At 34.1% G+C, this 24,847-nt stretch overlaps 1 protein-coding gene across 1 annotated transcript in view; it reads left to right on the plus strand.

Moving 5' to 3' along the window:
• The first annotated feature begins 28 nt into the window (after positions 1 to 28).
• Positions 29 to 24,847, plus strand: part of LOC144965351 (RRP12-like protein) — a 32,645-nt gene continuing 7,826 nt past the window's right edge. The window contains exons 1-27 of the mRNA XM_078900601.1: positions 29 to 382; positions 6,942 to 7,147; positions 7,291 to 7,374; positions 7,924 to 8,000; positions 8,663 to 8,768; positions 8,981 to 9,097; positions 9,317 to 9,455; positions 9,848 to 9,975; positions 10,272 to 10,370; positions 11,072 to 11,163; positions 11,510 to 11,621; positions 12,237 to 12,410; positions 14,554 to 14,589; positions 15,400 to 15,542; positions 15,857 to 15,978; positions 16,433 to 16,548; positions 17,219 to 17,330; positions 18,140 to 18,288; positions 18,686 to 18,753; positions 19,757 to 20,021; positions 20,741 to 20,821; positions 21,213 to 21,324; positions 22,019 to 22,126; positions 22,346 to 22,503; positions 22,723 to 22,808; positions 23,529 to 23,696; positions 24,038 to 24,213. Coding sequence (XP_078756727.1) covers positions 169 to 382; positions 6,942 to 7,147; positions 7,291 to 7,374; positions 7,924 to 8,000; positions 8,663 to 8,768; positions 8,981 to 9,097; positions 9,317 to 9,455; positions 9,848 to 9,975; positions 10,272 to 10,370; positions 11,072 to 11,163; positions 11,510 to 11,621; positions 12,237 to 12,410; positions 14,554 to 14,589; positions 15,400 to 15,542; positions 15,857 to 15,978; positions 16,433 to 16,548; positions 17,219 to 17,330; positions 18,140 to 18,288; positions 18,686 to 18,753; positions 19,757 to 20,021; positions 20,741 to 20,821; positions 21,213 to 21,324; positions 22,019 to 22,126; positions 22,346 to 22,503; positions 22,723 to 22,808; positions 23,529 to 23,696; positions 24,038 to 24,213 — 3,448 coding nt within the window. The 5' untranslated portion in view covers positions 29 to 168. The remainder of the gene's footprint in view (positions 383 to 6,941; positions 7,148 to 7,290; positions 7,375 to 7,923; positions 8,001 to 8,662; positions 8,769 to 8,980; positions 9,098 to 9,316; positions 9,456 to 9,847; positions 9,976 to 10,271; positions 10,371 to 11,071; positions 11,164 to 11,509; positions 11,622 to 12,236; positions 12,411 to 14,553; positions 14,590 to 15,399; positions 15,543 to 15,856; positions 15,979 to 16,432; positions 16,549 to 17,218; positions 17,331 to 18,139; positions 18,289 to 18,685; positions 18,754 to 19,756; positions 20,022 to 20,740; positions 20,822 to 21,212; positions 21,325 to 22,018; positions 22,127 to 22,345; positions 22,504 to 22,722; positions 22,809 to 23,528; positions 23,697 to 24,037; positions 24,214 to 24,847) is intronic.

Genomic DNA, 24,847 nt, shown 5'->3' on the forward strand with positions numbered 1-24,847 from the left:
TTTTAAACTCATATATTTTACTACTGCTGGGGACTGCTTGAAACTAACAACGCCATCTTTCAGAAGTGCAATAAAGCCGATGTCGCCTAAACTGTCAACAAATGTGCACGTGTAGTTTCGTCTTGTGTTTACTTATTTGATTTTTGTAGAGCAAAGTAGACTTCGAAAATGAAAAAACTTAATATGAGAAAAGAAAAGAAAGCCGCCAAACCTGGAAACAAACTGAGAAAGAAGAAGAAGATGCCAAAAAGTTCATCAAGTAATCCATCAACCAAACACTTCAGGGAGGCAGCGAAGAAAAATCTTGGTTTTGGCTTTGGTCCCAAGTTTATTAATCAGAGCCAGGATACATTGTCTAAAAATATAAGTAAAGGTCTGTCAGGTATGTAATCCAAAGGATTTTTTTTCTTTTAAATTTTCAGCGTAGAGTTAAATTCGTTTGGTAATCTGATCGATCCACTTCAACTACTGAACTGACTGACTGACTAGACTAGGACTCCTAGAGTAGGACTTAGACTTAGATAGGCACTTTGATAAAATTTTCAAACTCAAAATATCTTGATTTGACTCAGTCAGGGGGATGGGACTTGAAAAAACAAAAAAATTGATACCTTATTTGTTTCTCTACGACCTACGGTTCCGGAGTTATTTATATTTTTCTATTGAAATTTTTTGTCAATTTTACAGAAAGAATCTGTAATCTCACTGCTGCCTCAAAACCAGCATCTCGCGGCGATCGGGAAATTTTGAGTTTTACAGTCAACATGGCCCACTTATTGTTTTCAGTAATTTTGTTTCAATTAAAAAATAAATGGCTAGTGTTAGGTATCATTTTAATGGTCAGAAAATAAGCTTTATTTTCATATAAATCATTTTTATAGATGGAAAGTATGGAAAAAATTAAGGATAAATGAAAAGGGGAAAAAATATGAGGTTTTTGTCCTAAAAAGTGGGGTTGATGGCGGAAAAAATAAAATAATGAGCGAGAGTATCAATTTTGATGAAATTTGGCAGAGATATTCTTCAACGAAGTGGTTATTCAGAGTCGACTCTGGATAACTGTAGGCAGTTATTCAGAGTCGACTCTGGATAACTGTAGATGGTTATTCAGAGTCGACCCTGGATAACCATCAATGTGTACAGATATTTAGAGCCGAGTAGCCTATCGAATTATCGAGTTGAGTTCTTGCGAGATGAGTTTGTTTCAATTTGATACCAGTTTACTACGGTTATTTTGTGACTTTGGCAATTTTAATGCCAAATTCTTAAAACTTGGCGATTTTTCAACTTCAGTCGCTTATAAATAAGAATCTTTTTATAAATCAATTGCAAATCATATTCCATCAACAAAGCAAATTTAAATGGAAGTGTCAATTGCCAAGGAGTGAGTCCTTGGTAGTTGACGGTTCATCAACTGCCAAGGAGTCAAATTGGAACTCTTCAGCTGCATGTGGTGATTTCAGTCGAGCCTCGATTTGCGCGCATAGGAATCTCGAATCACATCACTTTCTACTTTCTTCCATGCCATTCACTCATTCCTTGTCAATCGTTGTGGAAAGGATCGAGTCAAAACTTGTTGGCATTTGTTTTTAATTTTTATGTCTTTTCACGAATTCCAAGACAAGTTAAAATAATATCAAAATCAAAACAAAATTTGCTGTTGATTTCGGATTCAGCAAAAAAAAAAAAAAACCCAGAAGAATGAAGTGGCAAATCCCTGTCAAGTCCTAGATTAAAAAAAAAATTTAAAAAAGTAAGATTTCCTTTTTTTTAATGGAAATATACTGCACATCGTCTTAATAAGGAACAATTAACGTAAAACATTTGTGCAACAAGATAAATCCGTGGCAGTTAATTCTAAATAGTTGACGATTTACCAACTGGCAAGGTCCGTGACAAAAAGAGGAAATATGAGAGAGAGAGAGAGAGAGAGAGAGAGAGAGAGAGAGAGAGAGAGGAGGAAATGACAGAGAAATACACACACAAAGGAAAAAATGGCACAGGGAGGGAAAAGAGAAAATGACAGACAGAAAGAGAGATAGTGTGTGAGAGAGAAAAAAAAAGAGAAAATGACAGAGAGAGCGAGAGAGAGTAAAAGAGAGAATTAATATTAATAACATCACTATGTGGCAATACATCACTTCGTGACACTAAAGGTACTCCGTGGCAGTTAAAAGTACACATGCGTAGTTGATGAACTGACACGGTCCTTGGCAATTGACGATTTGACAATTGTCAAGGTCCTTGGCAATTGACGCTACCAATTTAAATTAGCTTATAAACAATCATTTCTTAAATCGATCAGCCTAACTTATTATCTCTCTTTTACCAAATAATATCTATAAACATAATATGAAGATAGAAAGGTGGCTGAGAGAGAGAGTATTAATGAATTGATTTTTTTTTTAATTGTTTAATAATTAGACACAAGTTGTAATGAATTCTATAAACAAATTCAGAACAATCAAACAAAAACAAAACAAACCTTAAAAAGGAAGAAAAAAAAAAGACACGCTTATAAACCTTCTAAAATCGTCAAATGAATGTATTATCATGTTACAGCTAAAAAAAGTACACACATATTTACACCCATTTGCACCATCCCCTTCCCTTTCGATCATCTTCTCATTCATGGCCACCATGGGTCTTGTGCTGCCTTTGACATTTTGCGCCAGCGTGTCTAGACTAACGTCATAAATAAAGGAGTGTCACCAAAATTCATGCAACTGAGCAGAGGTGTCAAAAAATGATAGAAGGCATATTATTGTTTTTTTCCCCCTGAACTACCACTGAGCAGAAAATGTTTGACATGACAAAAAACAACGGAACATTTATGAACAAATCCTATTTCCCAGAAATCCGCGGAAGATTATCATCACCGGTCCCCACTATATTTTTAAAAATATTTCTTTTGTTTTTTTTTTGGGTGCAAAATCTCGACAATTTGCAAAAAATTGCAAATTTTGCAGCCGCAATGCAAATCACCGATGCAAAAAACTGCCATGACAGAAGAGACAAGAAAATACCAAAAAGTAAAAAGATTTTTTCCCATAGGGTTAAACAGAGGTGGGAGAGAAGAAAAAAACAGAAAAACCGTGTGGTTGGTAACTGGAAATTCATCACTCATAACTGTCTAGTTATTCAGAGTCGACTCCCCGACTCTGAATAACTGTAGCCAGTTATTCAGAGTCAACTGTCTACAGTTATTCAGAGTGGACTCACCGACTCTGAATAACCGTAGACAGTTATTCAGAGTCGACTCTGAATAACCGTAGACAGTTATTCAGAGTCGACTCTGAATAACCGTAGACAGTTATTCAGAGTCGACTCTGAATAACCGCAGCCATTCTTCAATTAATTGTCTATCGATGTATGAAGTATAATTAAAATGTATCCATAATTTAAAAAGTTCTTATAATTCAAAAATTTATAATTTTTTATCACATAAGCTTTCTGAGAAATACAATCAGGAATTAAGAATGAAATACACCGTTAGAAAGCTCGTTTTGTGCCCTTTATAATGATACCAAAGTTAGTCACATATGTTCACAAATAACGCCATGGTGACCAAAACAGTAAAGGGTCAAAAATAAAGTTCCAAAAAACGAGTTTCACCTTACAGTGAGCCTATCGGCGGCCACTGGACTGGAGTTATTAAAGTGCCTAACTTAGAAAGAGAAGGCCCTTGTTTTTGCAAGAAGTAGTCTTCACGAGTTGAAAAAAGGCGAAGATTTCTGAAAGCCGACGTTCTTATTAATAAAATATTCATTCTTCATTCTCAGTGAGTGAAATGAAATGAAATGGCAACAACTCTTAACTCTTATACTTATTTTAATATCATCATTGGAAAGGGCATAACATTCTGCATACAGTACAGTCATGCCAATATTATTTGAATTATTATCTTGCTATTTCAGTTTCATTATTTTGAGAAATCATTGTTTAAAGAGAGTTTAACGCTTCCGCTTATAAATTTTACATTGGAGATGGCCCTTCTTCTACCTCTACTTCTACTTCTTAATTTTTAAAAATCACTCTTCTGAGGAATATGTTAAAGTTAAGGTAGCTTTTCTAAAAGTTTCAGAACGATATATGTCAGCACTCAAAAGCTGGAGCTTGCTGAATAATGGTATTTGTCCGCCATTCATAACAGAAAGTTCCCATTTTCTTACGGATTCACTAGACCTGTAAATTCTCAGTCAATTAACTGAAATCAGTCAATTCGTCAAATTCAAATATTTTTAAAAAAGAAATAAAGAAAGAATTCATGAATCGTAGTTGTATGACCGTACCGTAAAGTAATTAGGAATGTTCCACAGCGCTACGCGTAGCTCATGGGCCGTTTATATTAACGATAGATATATTGCCAAGAATAAAAGGCACTTTTTAGAATTTGCTGTTTCTGAACACATCCCAGTGTATTTTCACACAGTCTTCGTGAATTTTTTTTTCACTTTCCAAACCTGTCGTTATCCCAATGATAGCCAATTTTAACTGGGCCGCTGAGCGATAAATTTCACTGTTTCGCCTAAGCCAAAATTGACCACGTTTACCTGGAAGGAAGTAAAATTAAAATGCGAAAGCCAGAAGTACATCATGTAGACACCTTCAAATCGAAAGTTAGGGATTGCGACAGATCATCTCGATTGCCTCACATTGTAAACAAACTGGTTGACCGTTTCTAGTTTCTTAACTGATTTTGTACCTAATTATAAGGAACAATGGTAAGTAGCCTAATTATTTCCCGCGCAATTTAGTTTTCTGTCATTGTTTTGCTCAAGCGAGCTTGCTGTTTACCTTTCATTTCGATTCGTTGGATTTTCCGCTACGACGAATTACAAAGAGTATCAGTAAATTTTTATAGAGCTCATTTACAGGTCTAATTCACTTCCTGTCGTCTGCTGCATAATTTTTTTAACTTGAGGGATAACTTCATCAATCGCATCAACACTTTACGGCTTTATATCTTAAATGTATACCGTTAATGTAAGTTATTTCTGTTTTAGATTAGGGATCCGTTTAAATTATTCAATTTAAGTAGCGTTTTCATGTCCATGCATTCATTCTTAATTTATTATTCTTTTCCTTTATTTCCGATCGATTTTCACTTTTCTGATTTTGACGGACGAACAGTCCAATTTCGGAGAGCAGAAGTTTGTAAAATCACCTATTTCAGATAATTTTTAAGGCCACCTCTATTCGCAGTACTAAAATTTGTAACATTCTTTAGAAAAAGACAAAAATAATTTTTTAAAGTGCTAATTGGATTTGATTATATGTCATCATTTGTGCTAATTTGGCTATCCTCGACCAATTTATTCTGGCTGTTATTATTCGACCATACGATGCCATAATTTTCTGCATTATTCGACCGTGCAGTGCGATAACTTTTCGCATTATTCGACCGTATGTTGTGATAATTGATAATTTTCTCACCGTGCATCCCATTTAGAACATAATCGGTCAATAAATACCCGGCATTAATTTTCTCCGTCATGTGTTGAAGTTTTTGTTTTATTATTCTCCTTGTTTAATTGGCCGAGTGGTTATGGCATTGCACTGTAACCCGTAAGGTCCCTCTTCAGGCACTTTCATATTTTTCCTTGGGCAAAATTATTAACCCCATTTTGTTCACTTGGACAACATGGGTGATTCCTGTTGACGTCAGACATCTTGTTTGATGAATTATTTATATTCCTTCGTGGAATCCCAAGGCAACAATATCTTATGATGTTGTGGCAGAAGGGCATAATTTAAAAAAATAATAAATTTAAAATAAATATTGTAATCTTAACATTTATCTTATCTCAACAAATCTTTGATTACATTGTATTGTGTGTTTGCGTGTATATGTGGGTGTGCATGGATACAAGCTTGCTTTTCATACAGTGCGTCTTTTTGTACTGACACTCTTGCAATGTCCATCACTGCCATGTCCATTCACAGATTCTAAACCGCACCAGTTGAGTCTAGCTATTTGTAAAATGTCTTTCCCATGGACACAAAACAACGTCCAGAAGTTTTCATCATCACCCAACTGTCAGTGATCACGCTTAACACGCCTGTGATGAAGTCAAGTCAATATAATCAGACCCGTTTTAGGAAATTTCTATCTACTTGGACAGATTAATACATAAGAGTTTTCTGTTGTCTCACGAGGCACTTAGTACAGACGAAATCAAGAATATCATTATATAAAAATACATTTATAACTAAGCTAAATGATATGTCACATGAAAATTATTGATAAATTACAAATTATATGACGTTATCACGACTTTGTAAAAGACAGTATTAATTAATTTTTATAATTACTATTATAGAAATAAAACAGATTTTAAATATAATAACTGGTAGAAGTAGTGATCAGAATGTTATAAAATTGAACGCATACACAAGCTCACACATAATGTATACATACACAAATGCAACTAATTCTCTCTCTCTCTCTCTCTCTCTCTCTCTCTCTCTCTCTCTCTCTTTCTCTCTCTCTCTCTCTCTCTCTCTCTCTCTCTCTCTCTCTCCTCTCCCCCTCCCACCTTCAAGACAAGAAAACATGCCCAGCATTATCGGACCGTACATTTCCTTTTGTGTTTCTATGTGCGTTACAAAAGTTTTTTTTAATTCTCAAAATTGTATGAAAATGAAAAAAATGTGTTAGTGAATGATATTTAGGCCCCCTTTTTTTATCCATAACCCGGTCTATGAATAAGACAATCTCATATATTAATCACAGGGTTGACAAAATTAATATGACCATCATCATCAACTTCGTTTCGGTAACAATTTCTAATAGGGCTAAGGCTAATCTAAGCAAGAATTCCCAAAAGTAAAATGAAAAATGATAGTGAGTCTTGCTCCATTTGCTTCCTGATAAAAGATAAAATAATTGTCTGTACTATGGTTTCTAAAATTGATTTTTCTTTTTTCTGATACCATAGGTTCTCAATCAGCATTGACATTAGAAACCTTAGAAAAGCATAATGCTGCTACTGGTGGCTTTACTGAGTCCATGATTCAAGATGATGTCACATCTGTGGGAGGTACAACATTCAATACTTGGGCAACTAACATGACTGGATGCACAAATGCCACATTCAACAAAGTCCACAGATACATCAACTCTACTTCCGCCATCCAGAAAGAGGTATGAACTAAGAGGGATAAGAATGATATTGATTTTCATACTGATAATAATAATTATATGTCTCTTTACTTTAAAAATTGCTATCATGTTCAATTGTGAGTTATATTTTTGTTCAATGTTACCAAATTCTCTTTCGATTCTAGATCTTGGCTGTTTTAGCAGCTGTGACAGAGGTTATCAAAGAAAAAGGAGGGGAAGGAAAAGATGTTCAATATTTTGCAGTTCTTGTAAGTATAAATAGCAGTTCTCTTGATAGATAAACCCACTCACCTGTGTTCTTTCTTAAAATTTGTTTTTGAATTTTAAGGGTTGCATAAATAGAGTTAGTGTACATTGCATGGTGGAGATTGTTAAAGCAGAATATGTGAAAGGTGATTGGCTAACTTCAAATTGACTCCTGAATCGATCACCATATTGTTGTTGTCATTTATTATCAATGTCTTTGGGGTTATGATTTCATATTTCGGTGATAGTGATAGCTCGTGTATTGTAAATTTGGTAGATGTTGCTGCTTATACCGTCAAATAAACCCACCTTAATTTTATTTATGATGTTTATGTAGGAGGCGAAGTGGCTGAGTGGTTAAGGCATTGCACTGTGATCCGGAAGGTCCCAGGTTCGAGCTCCACTTCACGATATCTTATGATATCGTGGCGGAAGGGCATAATTATTATTTATTTAAATATAGTAATCGTGACAATTGAACTCATTATTCATGGTTGTCATTTAATATTTTTTTTACATTCCATTACTTTCCATATATTTTGATTTCTCAGGTCACAAGTTTGCAAGAGGCTGATAAGCCAGAGACCAAAATGGCAACAGTTCATTTATTGAGTATTGTCATTAAAAAGTAAGAGATTTTTGTATAACATTATGGAATAGAATATAAATTTTTCTTTTTTAAACTAACGCTATCAAGAACAATTATGTCTCCTTAATTTGAATTGTTAAATTGGGGACAGATTTTCTAGATTTGTAGTCTAGTCTGTAGATTCTAGGCATATGAGATAATAACTTGGTTGGGTACAATTTGATATAAAAGTAGATTTTAATAGAATAGTTACGTTTAACTCTCAAGCTCTAGTGTCTTTTATAGGATAAAATAATTGATTGTCCCAACAAGCAAGTCATCTCATTATTATTGTGATACCTATGATTATCTCCTAAATGATCAGGAATGCTAACATTTTCCTGCTGAAGGAAACTAATACTTATATATTAAAAACTATTTGACTCATGCTCCTTTTAAATGTAGCTGGAAGATCCTATTTATGACTACTTTTTATAGCTCCTTCAAAACCTTCCTTCTGGTGTCTTTATCTAGTAATGCTAATGGCCCGAATATGTTTTATGTAAGAGGTCGGTTATTAAGTGTTGGCCACCATACTTCAATTATCTAAATTCTTCATCTCAAAATCACCCCTCTTCTATCGGATTAACTATATTGCTTCCACTAATAGTTTGTTTCATAGTTTCAGTGATCACATGTATTATTGATCCTTTGTTTTACAGAGTTCCTTTTGCTGTGCTGCAAAGCAGTTTTGGACAAGTTTTGAAAGCCCTTATGACTCTTATCACTGAATCTGTGAAGACGAATAATCTTTCTCCATTGAAGCCAGTAAGTAATTATGAAATCTTCTTTATCTTGATAATTGGTGACCAGAATTCCTGTCATCTACTAGTCAGTGCCTAGGACAATATTTCAACTACAAATTTAAAAACAAAATTATTTCTTAATTGAATATGTATCTTTGTAATATAGGTTTGTTAAAGACAAAAGCCAATCCTATAAGTTGCTTCATTGTTTGATACAAATTTACTCCTCCCCAGAGCTTGCTTTGCTTGGCCAGTCTTCTAAGAGTTCAACCACCAAGTGTTTGGGCGGATTCATCTACAGAACAAGCTCATAGAGCCCTTCTTGCTTTTGTCACACACAAGAAACCCAAGGTCAGTTAATATTCTCAGGTTATATTTATTCTTTTTATAATACTAATTAATCAAACTTTATTCCTCATGTGGTTTTGACTTCTAATATTGTTTTCATGGCAATTATCTTCTGGACAGTGTTTAGGTGTTATGATGATGTCATATTGTGAACCAAGGAATTTTTTCGTTAATGGATTATCATTTTTCTCATTAAATTATTACCATTGCCATCTACCACAGCTACGGAAGGCAGCCCAGAAAGCCATAATGATAGTGGTTCGAGGCTGTATATTCATGCAGGATGATGATGCACCTCAGTTTCATCCTGCTGCTTCCATCACAGCCAAACACTGTCAAAAGGAAATCGAATCATCCGGAGGTATGATATTTGGTTTGGTTTTAATTGAGCTTAAATTGATCAATTATGGGGTTAATTTTAATTTCATCACTTAAACATAGAACAGTTGGACAATGGTCTTCATTGTCTTTGTCATCATATGAATTTTGTCTCATTTATTGGTGGTAACTCGCAGCACTCGTTTTGTTTTGTTTTCTTAAATATTCAAAAGAGTGCACTGTTGAGAATTATTTTATTTTATAATCCATTTTGGGAAACGGGTTTTAGATTTGTGTGTTCAGGGTTATTTATAAAATACTCATCAAGTAAATATTATATTATTTAATTGGTTTTATTTGGAGTTTGATCCAGTTATACAAATGTTTTTCTATTGAAAAGGATATTCAAGCAGACTATACTCTACATTTCCTCAGGCTTGAGCAACAGGGTCGACATTCTTCATGTGCTGTCTTTACTGAAAGAAATTATAGGCTTGTTTCCATTCGCTGAGACAAAATCTTTGTGTGAGGTCCTGCTCAGGCTAATGACTCTAACAGATTTGGTAATTACAATCCATTTTGTCTTTTTTAGTGATTCATTTGTTCCAAGTTCTTCATCAGGAATAACAAATTATTTTGTTTTAACTATCCATAATGAAGTTCTTCAACCATTATCAAGGGTTTCTAAAAGTTTGTCCATAGCCCTTCATATTTTTTCAATTAAAAAAAATTTTTTTTAGACATCGCATTTTCACTCCAAATTTTACATTTTGATACTTTTTTTTATATAAAACCTGTCTTATGTATGTGTAATGAGTTCAAATTAAATCAGGATGTTTTGAAACAAAATATTTTTCAGATTGTCCGCTCATCTTGTATGGAAGTTCTGTATCGCCTCTTCCTTTCCAATCCCAATTCCAAATCCCTCCCAGCAAAGATGAATGGGCAAATTCTCACAGTAAGATAACAGTTGATAATTTTCACATAATTTTTTAGAAGTTCATTTTGTCAGTGGGTTAATTAGATATATACACTTTTTTATAGGCCATTTCCGTTGTTTCAATGTTTTAAATTTTCTTCATAAGGTCAAATGGAAGTACAGATATTACAAATTGCTTGTTACTTTTCTTTCTTTCTTTTTTTTTTTTTGTGTGTGTGTACTTGCAAATATGCTTCAATGCATACGGCCAAGCATTTATTCATACCTTAGTTGAGTAGAAAAGTTTAATTTTTGCTCTCACTGGACTTTAATGTGAATATTTGTAATAATATATCTAAAGTTATCGGTTTTATTTGTTATTTCTATTTTTGTTTTTCGTTTTATTTATTGATTTATGTTTTCCTTCTGATTTTTTGGATTTTCTTTAATTCCTGCAAGGCAGGCAATTTATATTTATTATTTTTTTTTATGGCATTATTATTTTTATTTAAACGTTACATCCCAATCTTAATGCCATGGGGTGTTCACAATGGTAAAATATGAAAATCAAATGTATATGTGTTTGTTTCTGTTAGTACATCTGTGATATGTTCATGGCCTACCCTAGACATTGATGTGGCCTTAAAGGTTGTCTTCAATACTTTAGAAATTTTACTTACCTTCCATCAAGCCAGGTAAATATTGTGCAGAATTTGATTTCATGTTTCTGGTTTCCTCAGGCTTTGTATGACTATCAGCCATCAGAAAATGACAGCCAGCCTATGATAGCTTGGCTCACTCTCATGAAGTCAGCTGCTGTTTGCTTGGCCAGGTAGGAATCAATGAAGTAATCATTGCAATATCTGAATAAAGTCATCTTTTATTTACAATATTTAAGGAAGATCAGAAGATGTGTACATTTGGAATAAAAACTGCTTTAACCCCAATCAGTCTGTAAGCCCCAGCCCTTCCCCCCCCCCCCCCCCCCCCACCCCACACACACTTCCCATAAAACAGAGCAAACTTTAAAATCACTTAATGGCTTATTGGATAGGAGAGGAATATTGCTTTCAGGTACTGATGCCATTTTATGTTTATTAATTTAGCTTATACGATACTTTTTTTTTGTTTTTTTGGTATGTTTGTTTTGTAATTGATTTATAAAATGTATTTTTCAGTCGAAATCGGGACATGTGCTTGGGCCATTTGCCGAAATTGTTTTCCACATGTATGACTTGTCTCTTGTCGGACAGGCAAGATGTAGCATCTGCTGCTGTGTCATCAATGAAAGTACGAATGATTTTGATTTGTTTCATTTATATTTGCTATTTTTCAAAAATGTTACAATAGTTATATTCAAACATTGGCATATGTATATGAACATTTATACCGGGTTGTTTTGAGAATATAAAGCCTGACAAAATTTCTGTATGGTGGGAGTTGTTAATAGAATGATCAGAGGCATTTGTACCTCTGTTAAGTCCACATTAAAGATTTAAAAAAAAAGATTCTTCAAAACCATCTTTGAGCCAAGTTACCTTATATCAATTTCTGTCACTGAAAAAGGCATAAATTGTTGTTAGCCACCTTCTCCACTAGGTGTAAATTCATCACAGAATACTTTCCTGTCATTGTATTTCGAGATCCTACATTTCTGCTGCCTTTTTTATTATTTAAATTGAATAATATTAATATATAGTTAGTGCTTCTTGTATTATAAGATACTGAGATTCTAAGTAAGCAAAGTTTCTTTAATAACTTCCAGTGAGATTTGTGTTACTGCAGTATAAATTCTAATATGTCAGTTGTTAGTAAATACAAATTGACCTATTTGATATCTACATTTATATTATAACAAAAAAGTTTTTTTTATTTCTGTTTGCCTCTTTCCCTCTGTTACATCAGTCTCTCCTGACTGACTGTATAGCCCTTGTTGAAGACAAATTGTGTGATGAAAATTTTAACAGTCCTCTCATGGTCTCAGTGCAAAAAGTTGTGAAAGCTATGACAACAGGCCTAAGTTACCAGTTTCATTCTACTTGGTCTCAAGTCTTTCAGTTATGGGCAACTGGTTATTTGGTAAGTATCTCTATCACAATTAGTATAAGTTCGATGGATGTCATAATATCTCAAACTACAATATGCTTTTAAAAAAACAACTTGGTCATGGGAAAAGCAGATATGTATAATAAGTTATCCAGAGTCTCATAGATGCTCAGCCCAGGTATTTCTACATAAATTTTTAAAAGGTGATATGGAATAAAACTGAAATTCATGCTTGCACTTTTGTGTTGAATATCAAGCTATATTTTTGCCATTAGATTATATGAATGAGATCCGCTGAGGATATTGTCATCATTTGACTCTGTCTTTTTTTATTTGAAGGAGATAATTTGGGTTTTGGTCAGACTTTGGCTTTCTCCCTGCTGCCCCCTCTCTCTCTCTCTCTTTCTCTCTCTCTCTCTCTCTCTCTCTCTCTCTCTCTCTCTCTCTCTCTCTCTCTCTCGTACACCTTTGTTGAAAATTAGTTAAGTGTCTCTGTTTATGTAGAAATACCTGGGCTGGAGCATCTATGAGACTCTGGATATACATATCTGCTTTTCCCTTGATCAAGTCACCTTTGTCTTGTATTTTTCTTTGTTGTTTGCAACAAACATTGCTGAACCCCAAGTCTCTGATCTTCTCATCTTTGTGTGTGTGTCATTAGCCTTTTCTTTGGCTTTTGATATTAGGCTTTTAACGAAATCGGGTCGAACGCCGAACCCGAACGCCGAACCCGAACGGATATAGCCTTCTCACGTGACCATGAACGAGATCTGGATAGTGAAGACTCTCAAGCGGTATGCAGCATCGGATCTAAGGTCACATGATAGAGGATAGCTTGGGTTGCTGTTGGCTTGTGTTAGGGGAGGGGCAAGGTCAGTGTCATTCAATAGTATATAATTGTGCATGTGGCGCTCTATACAGAGAGAAAATTATAAATTGATTACGGGGGAAGGTGGGGGGAGGGGGGGGGGGGTGGGTTGACCCACAAACGATCGAGGTGTTGGGCTTCGGGTAGACCATGATACGAAATCAAAGAGAAAAGGCCGCTGGTACTTGGATGTTGGAATTGTTTGGGGGGGGGGGGGGGGGGTAGTGACAATCAGCATGGGATGTATATATTAACATTAATAATATAGGCAATAGATGACCAGAGATGTGTATTGTTTGTGTATTGTTTGTATATGTTTGTGTGTGTGTGTGTGTGTGTGTGTGTGTGCGCGCGCGCGCGCGTGTGTGTGTGTGAAAGGGATTACACAAAAACACCTTTCTCTGTAGCTTCCAAATGATTACGTATACGATAAATTTGAAACCCACATTGTTTGAATCAGCTCACTAATTAATTCCTGAGCCTTGAGATGGTGACGCAACTATTACATACAAGACCTTGCAGTCGAGACGGCAGGGCTTTTGGGTTACACAACCACTATTTACCCATCGGTCAGCGGTACTCTTTGATGTATACAACACTCACCGCCTTTACGCAAAGCCGCCTGCCCATAAATCAAGAGATGGTCTCCTAACTGTTCACAAGCGAACTGTCAAACGAGCAATCGATAAGAATCTCAAGATTTCATATAATAAGGTAAGTTTTGGAGAGGTGATATCCCCCCACCCGTCATCGGACAGAACTTTCATTGCGTTATATCATATGAGCTCCGCCCATTGTCTTTCTATTCAGGAGTGACGAGATTAGACGAGAGGACGCGAGAAAAAAAATGGTCACGTGTTGGGCAAGTCGTTCGTTAGGCGAGCTTCGGTGTCTAACTATAACTCCGTATTAACCCAAAACGTCACATACACTGTTTTACTCCCAATTTCTCAAATACCAATTTTTTTTATGAACTTTATGTAAGGATTTTAATTAATCTTTTGTGCTGATATAATCTTGAAGCGTTGCAAGCCCTGTAAATTCATTATCAATTTGAGCATTACATTTCAATTTTATGCAACAAACTTCTCAGTTTGTTTTACTTTCGCCACGGAGTTTTCACCATGGTAAAATATTAAAGTCATGTGTAATTCATTATTTTGTTGTATATCTTTGGTAAAGTATACTCACAACCTGTTCTTGGATGTTGTAATGGCCTGAAAGATTGTCTTAGACCACACCAATACTCTAAATATTTCAGATATTTATCAGTTTGAGTTGATTTGAACATAATTCTCATCTTCACAGGTCATTGGGAAAATTGCACCTCAAATGCTAACAAAAGTAAGTAGACTTTTTACTTTGGTTTTTTTTTTTTTCTGAAGGGTATGGAGATGTAATGTCAGACCTGCCTTAGCAATAAACATTGGAACTGTATTCACCCCCCCCCCCCTCCCTTCCCAAGTTTCAACTGACAAGATGGTAATTATTGCCATATTTTATTTTAGAATCTGTGGTTTTCAACACTTTGTAAATTTATCTTTTGAAAATGGCTCCAGTATCTGGTGTTATAGTTACATTGAGAAATCGATTTGCTTTTGAGTGAATGTATATTCTCATCAATTCGATTTTGATATTCAAGTTCATGAATATTAAATAAAAAAAAGTGAGCTATGCCAAATCTGGTCTTTTGAAAGTCAGATCTATATATTCGGATGTTATCTGCTTAAGAGGCTAATCCACATTATAACAGCTATGGTTTATGTGGGTAAAACGAAGGTAATGCAAATGATAGTTCATTTAAATTATTGGAATGTAAAAGAATGTATTTGATTTTGTGTTTTAAAATCAGATAGAGCTGTCAGTGGGTGAGAATAAGATAAGCCAAATAGAATATTATCTCTAAAATGAATATCTGCTTGCTTTGTTGATATGATCATGTAAATACCAAATTGAATCCATGACTGAAGTTTCTCTGTCTCTATCTCTCTCTCTCTCTCTCCCCCCCCCCCCCCCCCCCTCTCTCTCTCTCTCTCTCTCTCTCTCTCTCTCTCTCTCTCTCTCTCTCTCTCTCTCTCTCTCTCTCTCTCTCTCTCTCTCTCTTTGTTCCTATTTATCTTTTGGTTTTTCAATTTTATTTTATTTTCTCTTCAGTGCTTGACGTCCATGGGTGATCTGCGGGACACTCCACATTTTTCTTACAAAGGTGATATGGACAAGGCTATTGGTGCCGCTGTGAAGTCAATGGGGCCTAGACTTGTTTTACAGTCTATTCCTTTACAGATAACTGGAGAGGAGTAAGTAATGTTTTATTTTGTAGTAGCATCTTGTATTATTTTCCTATTAGTACCCTTCGCTTCCCCCAACCTCAATAAATAAATGGACGCTGAGATACTTTAGAATATGAAAATGGCAAATTATGGAGCAGGCTCTGTCTTTACCTGGCAAGCTCGGAGTAAGAGTCTGCTGTTGGCATGTTGCTTTTTCCATAACAAAGAATTACATCTCTTCACAAGATGAACTTATGGTATAGCTTATTAATTTTAGTTTGCTGAGGGAGAATAAATTATCATAGGTAGTCATGATTTTATTATTTTTTTGCTTTCCTCAGCGACAACTTAGAGTTTCCACGAAGTTGGTTGCTTCCTGTGATAAGAGATAACGTGACTCATACTGAATTGGGATTTTTCACATCATATTTCTTGCCTTTGGCTGCCAAGATGAAAAGCACTTGTAAGTTTTTTTTTATTTGCTTGCAATAGTTTTCATTCCTTGATAAATGCAGATATTTAGATCTAAAGAGGAGATGGAGATGGATTACATGTGATTTGTACTTGGTAAGTAGAATTTAGGACCTATTTATGTCACCATTCGTCATTGGAACTGCCACATATCCTTTGGCTCTTTCAAAAAAAAAAAAAGATACACAATCTGAACCGGATTGCCATGATATAATCTATTCCACTTTCTACACTGCTGTTTTCATTCAATGTTGGACCCGTTTTGGCTGGCAAATTTGTTATATTTTTTCACTATATATATAATAATAATAATACAAATAATATATGTATATATACTTTTAATATACATATTTATGGCTTTGCTACTGGCAGGGCCTGCATCACTCATTTTAAAGATTGCTATGTTGCATTTCATTTGAAAAGAGTTTGATTTACCTTCCCTACAGCTGAAGCTTGTGGCAAAGAGGGTCGTGTAGCTGAATCAGAGGCATATGACACCCTTCAACAACAGATCTGGTCCATGTTGAAAGGCTTCTGTGATCACCCAACTGACTTGAAACAGGTAATTTTTTTGAAATAGGGGTAACATGATTCATCTACATTTGCAGAAAATGTTCATATTTTAGTTAATAAATCAGGGATGACCTTTTTCCAAATTTTCCAGCTGACCTCGTCCAGCATTGGTGAGTTGATCATTTTTAAAGATGAAAGCATTGATTGTTTAAAATGGCAACAATTAAGGGGAAGCTTGATGGAAGCTTGTCTTTTCTATCATTTAAGGGTGATACCATTTGATGAAGAGAAGCTTTGTATGAAATATATATATATGCTCTTTACAAGAAAAATTTTCAGGCTTTTTTTTATTTTAGCAAAGGGCATCTCTGACAAAGTATGATGATTTCTCTAGATTTTCTGGAATGAAATCCAACAACTTGAAAGTAATGGGATTTCTTCGAGAAATTATTTCATTTTTACTATTAGAATTATGTTTTGTTTTGCTTCTTTCTTTATTTCATTGTTGCATGGTAAAATAATATGTTGAAAATATTTTACCATGCAACAATGAAATAAAGAAAGAAGCAAAACACAACATAATTCTAATAGTAAAAATTAAATAAATTCACTTTATAAAAGACAAATTGAAGTGTGGAAGAAAAGATTTGCAATGATTTTTTTATTACTTTGAAATGAGAAGGCTAATATAATCATTTCTCTCAAATTATCAATTTCAGTCATTTCAAGGACTTGCAAAGACTTTGGGCACAGCTCTAAACAACAGAGAAGATTTGCGTAAAGATGTGATGACTTCACTTCGCTCTTTGATAAACTGTAGTTTGGATAAAGGTATGGTGAGAATTGAATCCAACGGGATTGTGCCCTTTGCATCCGTTTAGAGCCAGAGAGGTCTCACTTCTCTACTTCCCTATATCTTTCGATCCCCTATCTTCATACATTATCGTCCTTGTTCTGAAGCGAGATCATTTGACTTTTGTCTGCATCCTGCCTTTGGTCCTGTGTAATGTTTATTATTCATTTGAATGTATCCTATTGGCTTGATATGATGCTTGTGTCTGAAAGAGACTTTTGAGTAGTCTGATTAGACACACACAAGCAATATTATGGATTGCTTGCTGAATTAATATTTCTAAAGTATTTGGTTGTGGTTGTATTATCCCTTGACTGTCCTATAATCTTCCACTTTACTGGTACTAATATGACCTAAAACACAATGTTCAAAACACATGTACATAAAGCTACCAAAGACAAGCATGATACGAATCAGAGAGCATCTGAAATTTAACATTTTTAATTTTATGACTGTCTGTTGAAAAGAAATTATGGGCCAGAAAACGATGAAGCAAATCTTTCATTTCATATGATTTTTAAAAAATAATTGAAATGTAAAAGTAATGTAAGGATTATTTTTTAAACATCTTACTGTACGGTATTTATATTATTATTCTTATTTATTATACTTATTTTACTCATATTTTGCATCAAGCTGTTTGTTGTGTGAAATTGGCACTATAGAAATTTTTAAAAATGTATGCCAATGATGTCATGATAATGTTTTAAATTTTTTTTATTTTACAGAATTTTCGTTTTTTTTAAACAATGTTTTAAATGCATTTTATCCAATAAAATCGTTTCAGAGGTAGACAGGCTTGAGATTGGCCGCTTTGCCAAAAATTACCTTCCCATTCTGTTTAATCAGTTTACCACTGAAGGAATTCTCAACAAGGGCACTCGGCTAGCTGTCTTAGAAACAACCAAAAAGTTCCTGTTGGTTTCGGATACTCAGGTATATCTTTTTTTTTTCTTTCTTTTATTTCATTTATTGAATTTGCTAGTTCAAGACCTTCTTCAACACATATATGAGTAAGAATGTTTGTTTCTATGTTTAGATGTGTTTAATGTATATTATATATCTTCAATTTTCCTACTGCAATTTGCTGTAAACATAATTTTATGAGAACAGGTGTAGATGTAGTGGATTATTCGTTTCAATCCTTTCATTTCATAATAATGTTATGACTAAGGTTTTGTATTCTCTCTTCTTTCCTTTCTATGAAATCTGTTTTCATCTTTCTGTTCATTCAACTGTATAGGCCATTTTGACTTCAATTATATAATTCCAACTACTTTAAAACATTAATGCATTTGGTATTTAAGAAACGTTATTATTATTTTTCTTTCAGCTGATTGCATCTTTCCTGGATAAATGTCTCGAAAAGATGAATGAAGATAACCTCAGTTCATTCAGAAAGTATGTAACATTTATTTTATTATTGATACAATAAAAATTGGCTAAATTAAAAATCATGTAGTTCAGTGAATAATTCACTTATCTATTGTGGGATTGTTAATTATACCACCTTTATTTTTATAATGAAATAACCAGGTTTTTATATTCTCTTCTTTCCTTTTAATTTCTGAAATATTTTTTTCTTAAACTCTCACTCATCTATTCTTCCTTAATTCAATCATTTTATGTTTAAGTATGTAGTTCTTTATAATAGAAAATGAAAAGATGTACCAAATATTCCTTGTCAGTACTAATTCCATACTGTGGGTGCTGTTTCAGTTCAGTCTGAGCTGAATGTATAGCTTTAGGAAACATTGTATTTTTAATTTTTTTAAAATCAATGTTTTGGCCATTTTAACAATAAACCAAAGAAATTCTTTTGGGTTTAGCAGTAGACTGGAAAAGCCCCTTTTCGTCATGAAAACTTGTTAATAATCCCAAAAAGAAAATAAATTGTTGATAATATTTTTAATTGTTTTTGTTTATTGATCTTTTAGTTGAGCCATTTTCAGCAGTTTTTAACATATCCCTATTTAATCGTGAGGAAAAAATAATTTTGAAGTACATATTAGTCATAATCCTCCATCTTTCACTTGGTTTTACCACCTATTGCTGCAAACAGGTAAAGTCAAAGAGTATACTAGTGAACGCACTCTACTTTACTAATCCTAGAATAAGAATTATTTAATAGCTTTCGCTCTTTTAATTTTTTTTTGGGATATATTTTGATAATTCTAATTGATGAGATTAAATTTTAATAGTTGCTTTTACTTGAAAAAACAAAAGTCCTTTCAAATCCCAAAACACTCGTAATTAACAATTATTATTTTTAAAAAAATTTTTCAAACACTATTTTAAGTCTTAGACTTGCATTGTATGACCTTTAAATTATAAAAATATAATTTGTTTTTATTCCTGGTAGTGTTTGGATGATTTTTTAATCTACATTTGTATCTATTTTCAGTATTGCCCTAATAGATTTGGCGCGAACCATGGTCACGTATGCTGATGAAAAACGATTATTGCAACTTTTCAAACTATGTACCCAGAGGGTAAAGGTTGCAGCTCCCAAGTCTGATAGAACAGTTCAGAAGAAAGCATACAGGATTTTAGAGGAAATTTGTAGCAGTGAATCTGATAATTGTATGCAGCTCATCAAATCAAAGTTCAGTACTATACAGAAAACCTTTGTGGATTCTCTATCTAAGGCTAGTCCTATTGCCAAAGCAGTGAGTGTTGGGTTGATTGTTTTTTACATCATTATATTTCTCCTTTTTAGAAAGAAAAGATATTTTAACATTTAGGATATTGGTTCTATTTGTTTTATGGAGAGGAACTATATGGAGAGTGGAATAGATCGAGTTAAACAGACCTACCTACGTAAATAATTAAATATTCGTAATTCTTAGTAGATATTGTTGTCGCTATGCTTAACTTTAAAAATCAACAATTTACCCTTAAAGGGAATAAATAACACTTCAAAATTCTTTGTAGTTGTGCATCAACTTCCATTTTCAATAGGATTTAATGACTTAGAGATGCTCATGAAGTCTGTATTGTGAGAAACGCTGCTGGGCAACACTGTGGCCAAAATAAAAATTAAAAAACCCAGCAAAAACACGAGCTGCTGTTTCTGCAAAGAGAATTGATTTAATTCAAAATTTTGGCTTTTTTTTTTCTTTTTTTTTTTCTCTATTGTTTCATATTCCTGGGGTATATTTTAAAAAGTAAAATTGAATGAAAACAGTTTTGTTTTTACTTCATCTGTAAATCTTTCTCCTAGTTTGAACATCATCAGATCTAAACATTTTGTATTGATACTTTATTTTAAAATGGCTTGGAATTTTCCATCTAATTAATACAGATTATTATTTCCAGTTTGATCAGAGCATTAATCAATGCACAGTATATAATCAATTATCATTTTTTTTCCCTTTGTTCTATGTAGCCAAGATTGCGATGTCTAGCTCACATCTTCAAGAGATTAACTGAGAGTAATGTTGATTTCCTGATGTCGACAATACCAGAGGTGGGCAATAAATCTTAAAATATTGTAGTGGGTACATAAATGGAAGATATTGTTGAGACTATATCATGTTCATTAAAATATAAAATAATAAAAAAAAAAAATATATATATATTATATATATATTCAATTTGCTGTGCTTATCTTTTCATTATAAATCTGCACAACTTTATCAAAACAATTGTTTTCCTCATTAAAATTATTTTTGACTTCATTTGCTTTTTCTTTCTTTTTCTTTTGCTAATGGTCATATGTGTTTTTTTGTGTTCACTTTTAACTGCAGATTGTAATTGCTATAGAGAAAGATTTGTACTAAGTGTTAGCATTTTGTATTTCTTTGTGGTGATGTCTTTATGAACGAGTAAATTCAACCAATGAATCTTTCTCCTCTCAGGCTATCGTGTGTACCAAGGAAGTTGCCGTCAAAGCAAGAGTTGCAGCATATGATCTGATTATTGCAATGTCAGAAACGTTTTTACAGTGGACTCCAGATAAGCCAGAAGCAGGTTGGTTATTTAAATATGCATTTATTTTACACATATTACTTCACTTGCACAGGAGGAGACGTTCTAGATAAATTGGAAGAGCACTTGACCTCATGTGAACATGGTTAGAATCATTAACATCAAGACTTTTATTCTAGCCCCTCTCTGTTCTTTTAGCTGTATGGTAAGGTTGTTGGGTCTTAGATCTGGCAAAAAAAATGTTTTGTACTGTGTGGTTATTCTATCCCAGTGTAATAGGGATTTTTATTCTGTTTTAATCTACAGAATAGATTAATTTCAAGCTCCCTGGGCATTACTTACTTTTATTTATATTTTAATACTGCCCTGGCAAACGATTGAAATACCAATGCTCCAATCCTATGAGACAAATAATTAATCTAGTTGATGGTCCATTTATGTTGTTATTTCTGCAACTGTGAATTTCTTACAATGTGTGAAAATGTCATAATATGGTGAATGCATGTATTTTTCAAGTCACTTGGGATCATGAGATACTGATTTTTAAATTTTCATTGTAATCAGAATGGCTTATACATTTTATTTTAGATTTAGGGAGGCTAGTGGCTTTTTGTCATGGCTAATACAGTTATTCAATTTTGTGTCTAAGGAGCTGGATTACATGCATTATACAAATTATAACAAACTTGTTAGTGAATTAAAAGTTTGCTTAAAGTGTTTTCCATCTAATTCCCAGATGTTCTTGATGACTTTGTGGGTAGATTAAGTGCTGGCCTTGTGGGCTCTCCAGAAATGATAAGTGCAACAGTCTTGGCCCTCACCCGCTTTGTGTATGAATACAAAGGTAAACTTGTTTGTCTACTCTCTTGTTTAAAAGTTTGCATGATGTTTTATATATGGCAATGTCCACAAGATGTGCCCAAAGTTCTTTACGAAATCTTCCATCGATTTTTTAAATATATTTTTTTCTTCTGATTTCTGTTTGCTCCTACATCAGATTTTCATAGATTTTACTTTCAATGAAATTAATTAGTTTTTTATCATATTGTAATATATTTTTCAGATCGTCTGTCTAGTTCAACAATAGATTTCTTAGTCACAAACATTTGTGTTCTACTCAAATCTAAGAACAGAGAGGTGATTAAGGCAGGTGTGGGATTCATCAAAGTTCTTCTGACAGCTTTTGACAACACTGTCCTGGCAGCCCATTTGAAAGATTTGGTAATTATTGGAAATATTTTAGACAGTTTTCAAAATACTACTTTAAAAAGATTCTAATAATAAACTAATTGATGAATTGCTTTAACTGATGAATGACAATGAAAATGTTGAATTAAAAATTACTTTTTATAAGGCCTTAAGACCCACCTTTGTATGTATTTTCTTTTAAACAAATTATTTGTTTTGATACAAAATTATATTATTTTCTAACCATTTCAGCTGGCAGGGATGGAAGAGATCGCTATCAAGGGAAATGTCCGGAGAATGACCAAGATTATCTTTGTTAAGCTTACAAGAAAGTTTGGGTTAGTTAAAGAATTTTTTTGTGTTTTTAAAATATTAATTCTCTTTCTTATAAGAATCAGTCATCTTAATTTCTTAATGTGTTACTTTAATCCAAGCTTGATTTCCATTACTTATGTGCAAAATCAGATGTTCTATTTTTTAAATGAAATTTTAAAATACAATGCAGTAGGGATCTTGAGATGTCTTGATATTTATCAGTGCTGATGGTTTTCCTCGGATCCGCGATATTGTAGTCCAGAGGAGGAATTTCCTCCTTTTAAAAATTGTGCTAGCAATGAGAGAGTTGATGTTTGGTGGAACAAACAGGTGCAGTTTCCCACTCTCCAGAAGTTAGCTAGAGTATCAATGATAGTCTGTCATCTCAATTGCTCTAAAAGTAGGGTTTAATGCAGTAAAAATGGGGCTTAAAGGCAATCATTCAACATTTTCCTACTTTTTCACTTTTTGTCACCATCCGCACTGATATTTGTCTTGGGGGCAGCGTGGCTCAAACGGTATGATCTTTGCTTCGTACCTGAAAGGTACAGAGTTCGATGACCCGCCACTGCGCTGTGTGGCCTTGAGCAAGTCACCTCACCCTAGCTCAAGTTGTGGCGCTGCACTGCGGCTGATGTCTGGGTTTTTCGTGTCTTCCCTTGGAATAGACCTTAGAGACAAATTTCCCCCATGGGATGAATAAAGGGAATTTTATTTTATTTTGTTATTTATTATTCTTTCAGATATGAAATTATTGTAAGTATGACAGATCCAAAAGTCCACAAGCTTATAAAAAACATTCAGAAAACTCAAGACAGGAGAAAAAGGAGAGCTGGGGCTGGAGAAGACGAGGATGATGATGACGATGATGCTGGGGATGAAAATAAACCAAGGAAGGGACAGCCAGAAAGGTAATAGACACACTCTCTCTCTCTCTCTCTCTCTCTCTCTCTCTCTCTCTCTCTCTCTCTCTCTCTCTCTCTCTCTCTCTCTCTCTCTCTCTCTTTCTCTGTGCTATACATTTCTTTTTTTTTGGTTTTTTTTCTAACCTTTGTCCTGTGCAATATGTTCTAAATAACGAGGAATGTTTCATAACATGATTTTTTTCACATGAAAAGTTAAATGTATACCTCAATCAAATATGTCCAGGAAATGGCTTCTTTTGTTTAGAGACATAAGTCCTAAAATTCAGGCTCATTGTATTGTTTCCTTAGTGAACTATTTTTAACATTTTACATTTCTTAAAATTCAGCATTGACGAGTTGTTACAAGATTCAGATTCAGAGTTGGAGGATGATGAAGATTATGCAGACAAATTAAGCCGTAGGAAGGAAAGAAAGCGAGAAGAAAAGGATGCTTGGTTAATGGAGACAGGAGAAGATGACATTATCGATTTCACGGACCCATCAGCTGTCAAACAGATTTCAAGTAAGATTTATTTTTTTCATGAAAGATAATTAGACAACACAATAGATTTAGCCACCTTCAAGCAAAGATTATCAAACTACTTCAGCCTAAACACCAACGATGGCTGCCATATTCAACCACCCTCAAATACAAATACTCAGAATTGAGTCAACTCTGAGTAACATTCAAATTCAGATTCAGAAACTGTTGTCTGCTTATAATAGTTTTGTTGGTTTTTTATTGTCTTCCTCTCTTATCTGTGTAATGTCTGAAGCGCATTATCTATACAGTGATGCCAAAACTCCGGTTTCACCGGAAAAAACTCCGGTCTGGAGCAAAAAATTCCGGGCTCCGGGCAACTTCTGTCAAATTCCGGTGAGGTCAATTTGTTCCAAGGATTCCCCCCCCCCCCCCCCCCTTCCAACCACCACATCATCATCATTACCACTAGTATTACAACCATCATCACCACCACTACTACTGCAACCACCACCACCACATCATCATCACTACCACTACTACTACAACCACCAGCTTCACATCATCACTACCACTACTACTACAACCACCACTACCACATCATCTTCACGACCTCTACTACTACAACCACCACCACATCATCATCACTACTACTACAACCACCACCACTACATCG

The sequence above is a fragment of the Berghia stephanieae genome, chromosome 2 (assembly GCF_034508935.2).
Source record: "Berghia stephanieae isolate SIO BIC M18660-M18661 chromosome 2, UCSD_Bste_1.3, whole genome shotgun sequence".
NCBI classification, from domain to species: domain Eukaryota; kingdom Metazoa; phylum Mollusca; class Gastropoda; order Nudibranchia; family Aeolidiidae; genus Berghia; species Berghia stephanieae.